Consider the following 5,853-nt stretch of genomic DNA (forward strand, 5'->3'; position numbering starts at 1 on the left):
ATCTTTGGTCTAGTCATGCAAAAGATATTTGCCATATGCTCCATTCATCAGAGCATGAATCTTGAAGAAGACTGTTTTCCCATGATTTTCTTGGGGATGAAACTCTAATCCCTAGAGTAGGTATGATGAGAATGCTATCTTATTACTTTACTAATTGTTTCAGTACCAGTTAAATATTTTACTTTTGTCTTGCCTATTCCTTTTCTTCCCAGCTAACATGGTAAAACTGAGGCTAGGTGACCTCAAAAGTTCCCAGCTAAAGTGGGATTGAGGCTTAAAACAAATGAGGTATACTTATAATCCAGATATTTCATACTGAGTTGAGTTCCATGCTGGCTGTGTAAGTTAGCTGGAGAGAGATGAACACCTAGAAAGACCAAGGAAAATATCAAAAAAGATGGTACCTGAGTCACCTTCTTCCTCAAAAGAAGAGAAAGATTCAGAGAAGAGTTGAGGGGGAAGTATGTTCTGGTGTGTTGGAGGTTTAGCACATGCTCAGACCACCTGCCTAATTAAGACGGTTACACCCACCAAACAGTGGAGGACCTGCTTCTTCGAGCCTGGAGCCTGTTGGCTTATATGTGGACAGTCTACAGTTGGCCTACCATGTGGTTGGGAGCATCTTTTTCCATTGGCTACACAATTTGAATTATCTGTATCTTTAAAACTACCTGACTGAGCACTTTCACAGCTTTTTTATACATTTCCATCTGAGAGTGAGAGACTCTTTCACTCACATGTGCTAAGTGGTTTAAGAGCCACTTCCTTCCCCCTTCTCCCCTTAAGTCATGTGGCCCCAAACACTAGACCTTGAGTTTTGGCCTTTACATTGATCTTTTCCCTTCTGGAGGTAGCGAGTGAAGTCTCCAATACAGCCCAGGATTCAAACCACAGGGATATGTGAGTCCAAGAATCCAGGCTGAGTGGTGTAGCCAGTCCAGCATTGAGGCCCTGAGGAACCTGGGAGCCTAAGAACTCAGCACTACTGGCTTTGGAATTGAACTTGGTGGGACTAATGCTACATAGCAACTGAGTTAAACTATAAGCTTTATTTCCTTTCCCCTTCCCAGAGACCAGAGGATTAAGCACCTACTATGTGCCAGACATTTTGTTAAGTGCTGTTGATATAAAGTAAGGTCAAAACAAAACAAAAAACGTTCCCTGTTCTCAAGGAGCTCACAGTCTAATAGGAGAGACAAGTTGCAAATAAATATGTATAAACAAAATATATTCAGAATAAATTGGAGCTGATCTCAGAGAAAAGGCACTAGGATTAAGGGAGATTGAGAAAGGCTAATATACTTAGTAAAAGTTAATCTGATATTAAATGGTTAAATGAAATTGGGGTACTAATCCCCTAAAATGAGGGGAGCATAATTAGTGAAGGGTTTGAAGCAATGACAGAGAAAAGATCCCTGCAAGCCCCTGAGGGGACCAGAGAACCCTGAGTACAGGTAAAATGTCCTATTGGACCCCTGGAGAGATGGGTCAGAGCAAACCATGTTAACTCCAAACCAGGAGGCATGGCTTGTGTGGAAAAAATAGAAAATAGAAATGGCATTTTGACTTTGGAAAGCAAGGAATAGTCTTATGTTTCTGGAATATGCATTGAAGGAAGTAAGTCTGGGAAGGTTTGGAGACACTGTGAAATGCTTTCACTATCAGACTGAGTTTATATTTTATCCTATATTCAAAAGAAAAGTCAGGGTGCTCCAGGCTTTGGAGCAGGATGATGATATGGACAGACTTGTGCCTTAGCAATATTGTCTTGGCAACTGTGAGGAAGATTGTTTGTGGAGGGGAAGACACCTAGAATAGCATGTAGTACATAGTGGGTGCTCAATAAACGTTGAGTGAATATGGTGAAAAATCCTACAGACCACCACTGGTGTTTCATATATGAAATACATATATGGATGTGTATATACACGCGTACTCATAGATATATACATCCAGCATACAAATCCACAGCTCACATACGTGCCCAACATCTGTACACATGCATAGACTACACAAAAAGTACACACTGCGTCAAAGATGCACAGACTTCTGGATGTTGCTGGGTGACCGTAGCAATGGGAAGGAGACAGCACTGTGATGGCTTGGGTGGGAGACTGATGGCTCTCTTCCCACCTCTCAGGCCAGGATGTCTCCCCTTTCTTCCCCTTTCCTGTATTCCCTGAAATATAGGATCCATTGCCCTCACTAGAGGTCCTACCTGGCCAGCAAAATCAGGAGTAGGTAATAGGTAAGATGGAGAATCTATCCAAATCTTACTTGGTTCTTTGGGTAGGGATTGTGTTTTATCAAAATGTTGGGTCTTCCAGTGCCAAGCAAAGAGCTTAGACACAATAAATGTTTATTGAATGAGTGAGTGAGTGATTCAGGATGGGTTGAGGACTCCCTGAAGAGAGTAGGACTTGGGAGGTCTTTTCCCAGATCTCCCTCCCCTGTTTTTCCCCTTCCATTCATCAGTAGCCGCTCATTCCCATCTCTTCTTTCCAAGGATGAAAAGGGAGCAAAACAAGACTGAAGAGAAGCCCAGGATTGACTTTCAGAGGCAGGAAGACCACTTATCAGGGATGCTGTAGAGGATATTTGTGTTCAGGTCAGGGCTAGATTAAATTACTTTTGAGATGCCTTTCATCTTTGAGATATTGTGGTTCTAGGATTGTAAAATAACCCCTGCACCCAGAGCTGATCTAGTTTACTCCAGAAGGCCAGGGAAAATAACTGACCCAGGTTCCAGGCTTCTCCCTCCTTATCACACCAGAGGCCTTCCCAGAGTATACCCTGTGAATCAGGCCTTATGACCCTCAGAAAATCAACCATAGAATCATAGGTTTAGAACTGGAAGAGACTTAGAGGGGACTGAGTCCAATGCCTTCATTTTGTAGATGAGGAAAATGAGAATCTAAGAGGTTATGTGATTTATTTTCCCAGTGTCATATGACTAGTGAGTGTCTGAGGGAAGAATCAAACTGAGATCTTTACTCCAAATCCAGGGCTCCATCTATTACACCATAATGTCTGTAGGGTCAACAGCTCTAACCACCCATCAATACCCTGAAAGGAGGTAAACTGAGACCCATGTAGGTGGTGCATAATATATATTTAAAAAAAAAAAGAATACAAAACTAGCCCTCAGAGATGGTGGCCCTTTGGGCTCACCCAGCTGCCCCATCCTCCCCTTGTCCTTTGTCCAAGTTCTGCCCACCATTCTGTATCATGCGAACAATGTGGGTGAGGTCTAAGCTTCGGGTCAATGTCTCCAACAGCATCTCATCCTTTTGGACACCCTCCATGAATTCCTCCAAAGACAACTCACCTAGAGGGGAGGAAAGAAGAGAGCATCAGTCTCTGAGTGGGGACTATGGGTTTACAGTCCAGCAGGAGGGCAGGGGATAGGGGGTGCAGCTGAGGTGGCAGTCTACAACAAGGAGCAGAGGTAGGAGCAAATGGACCAGTTGGAAGGAGGAAGTCCAGAGTACAGGGGTAGGGCATGGGAATCCATAGAGAAGGGATCAAAGGACCAGGGATGGGGCAAAGGAAAGAGGTCTGGATAAAAAGGACAGAAGGGAGGATTAAGGCTGTAGGGTCAGAAGAAGGGAGGCTAATTGGGGGTGGAGGTGGGGAAGCCAGCTAAAGTTTTAGGAGAGTATGTGGAGACATAGGAGTCAATATCCTAGATGTGGGATGTGGGAGCTTAGAAGAGTCCAGGACCCATGGCCAGGGTTGGGGAATAACCTCTAAAAGTCAATATGGAACCTGTGGACCAGGGCTTGAATGGGTGGATAGAAGGGTATGTGGAGGACATTGGATAGGGAGAAGAGGGATAGAGTAGAAGAAAGGTCCCAATTGTGTCATCCCCCTCCCATCAAGATTCCTCCTTACCATCCCCATTGATATCAATCTTGGCAAACACTGTGTCGGTGAACTCCTCTGCACTCATGGTTGAATCACTGCAAGGGTTAATGGCTCGTATGGCCTACAGGAAAAGATCAGAAGAATGGGTGAGATGAGGAAGAGGGAGGACTGGAGTGATCGGAGATGCCAAAAGGACCAGCTGGGAGAAGGGATACAATATCAGGATTTAGACAGCAGGTGGCGCGGCAGGACAAGTTGTCAGGGTTTCGTGGCACCTACAATTAAGATCTGGAAAGAATTTAGTTTTCCATTAATTCTAGTAGCTTTTTAACTTGTCCTTCATAATCTGCCTTGACTACAGTCACATCTATGCCAGATAAGTGTAAAATTGGAACAGCATTTTTCAGAAAGATTTCTGGCTTTGCCTTTGCAAGCTGCAGGACTGAGAAAGACAATTGCCTTCTTTGCTTGTACATTAGAAGGAATGAATTGATTTCCAAATACTTGGGCTTCTTGGCAGACTGCTCTCCCTTGGAGAGGAACTATTACAGTGTTTCCCACAGAGTCAATACCCTCTCCAGGTCAGAAAGTATGGAGGTCCCTCTTCATACAGGAGGAAATTAGCTTCATTACTGGGGAGTAGGGTCTTGCTGCTTAAGTCACCATATATCTGGTGCTGCTGGGGGCAGGACAGGAACTTTAGAGGTCATCTAGTCCAGCCTGGGGACAGCTAGGTGACATGGTGGATAGAAGGCAGGGCCCAGGGTCAGGAAGACCTGAGTTTAAATCTGACCTCAGACACTTACTAGCTATGTGACCCTAGGCAAGTCACTTAACCCTGTCTACCTCAGTTTCCTTTCTATAGAAATGAACTGGAGAAGGAAAGGGCAAAGCATTTCGGTATCTCTGCCAAGGAAACCCCAAATGAGATCATGAAGAGTCAGACAGGACTGAAAAGACTGAATAACAGCAGTCCATCCTGATGGCCTGTGGTCAGTGGGGTCTCTGAACCTAGCTGCTTTTCTCCATTCCCCCCAAACGTTATTCCTGGAGAAGAACAGTGACTTAGAGGTAGGAAAAAGAGAGGGAGGAAGGAAGATGGCTTGGTTTAGCAACATAGAGAGGATGAAGAGGAAACCCAAACTAGATAGAGACAAATTGGTTGTTTGCTCTATAGAGTGTGAGCTCCTTGAGGGTAAAATCACAGAACCTCGTGAGTTAGAAGAGCCTTTAAAAGCTTTGTAAAATGAAGTAGACGCCCTCCACCTCCAAGTTCCCTTGCAACCCAATGATTCTCTGACTTCCTGACTGCTCTTATCCTACTCAATCCATCATTCAGCACAGAATTCTTTTATTTCTCATGCCTTCTATCTTTGTATTCCCCACAGTGCCTCCCCCAGGGCCAGACATACAAAACATGCTCAGTTTATAACAATAAAGGAAGAATACTGGGCTCAGAATCAGAAGACCTGAGTTTGAATCCCACCTCTGCCATTTACTTCGTGACCTCATACAAGCTAATCCCTTCTCCGAGGATCAGTTTCTCTATCTGTAAAAAGAAGGGGTTTGGCTAAATGATGTCCAACGTCCCTTTAACCTCTGATAGTCTGTGCTTTGTGTCCTAACATTCTATGTGCTAAGTCTTCTTCCAGCTCTGGAATTCTATGTCCTGTGTGTTCCAACTTTCTATGTTTTAAAGTCTTTCTAGCCCTAATAATCTGTGTTGCATATTCTAACATTCCAAGGTCCTTTCCAGCCCTGACATTCTGTGTTCTGTGATCTAACATTTTATGTTCAAAGGTCCCTTTCAGTTCCTGATATTGCACACTGTGTTCTAAGGTGTCTTCCAGTCTTGACGATCCATGTTCTTGTATTTTAATATTCTGTGCTTCAGTTGACAGTCTATGCTCTGCGTTCTAATATTCTGTGTTCCAGCTGGCAGTCTATGCTCTGTGTTCTAATATTCTATGCTTCAGCTGACAGTCT

At 44.0% G+C, this 5,853-nt stretch overlaps 1 protein-coding gene across 1 annotated transcript in view; it reads right to left on the reverse strand.

Moving 5' to 3' along the window:
- Positions 1–3,112: 3,112 nt before the first annotated feature.
- Positions 3,113–5,853, reverse strand: part of GUCA1A (guanylate cyclase activator 1A) — a 14,621-nt gene continuing 11,880 nt past the window's right edge. The window contains exons 3-4 of the mRNA XM_069108298.1: positions 3,895–3,988; positions 3,113–3,328 (exon numbers count right to left, since the gene is read on the reverse strand). Coding sequence (XP_068964399.1) covers positions 3,168–3,328; positions 3,895–3,988 — 255 coding nt within the window. The 3' untranslated portion in view covers positions 3,113–3,167. The remainder of the gene's footprint in view (positions 3,329–3,894; positions 3,989–5,853) is intronic.

This window comes from Petaurus breviceps, unplaced genomic scaffold, assembly GCF_028583685.1.
Source record: "Petaurus breviceps papuanus isolate PSGF00001 unplaced genomic scaffold, PetGlider_PUasm1.0 90352, whole genome shotgun sequence".
NCBI lineage: Eukaryota > Metazoa > Chordata > Mammalia > Diprotodontia > Petauridae > Petaurus > Petaurus breviceps.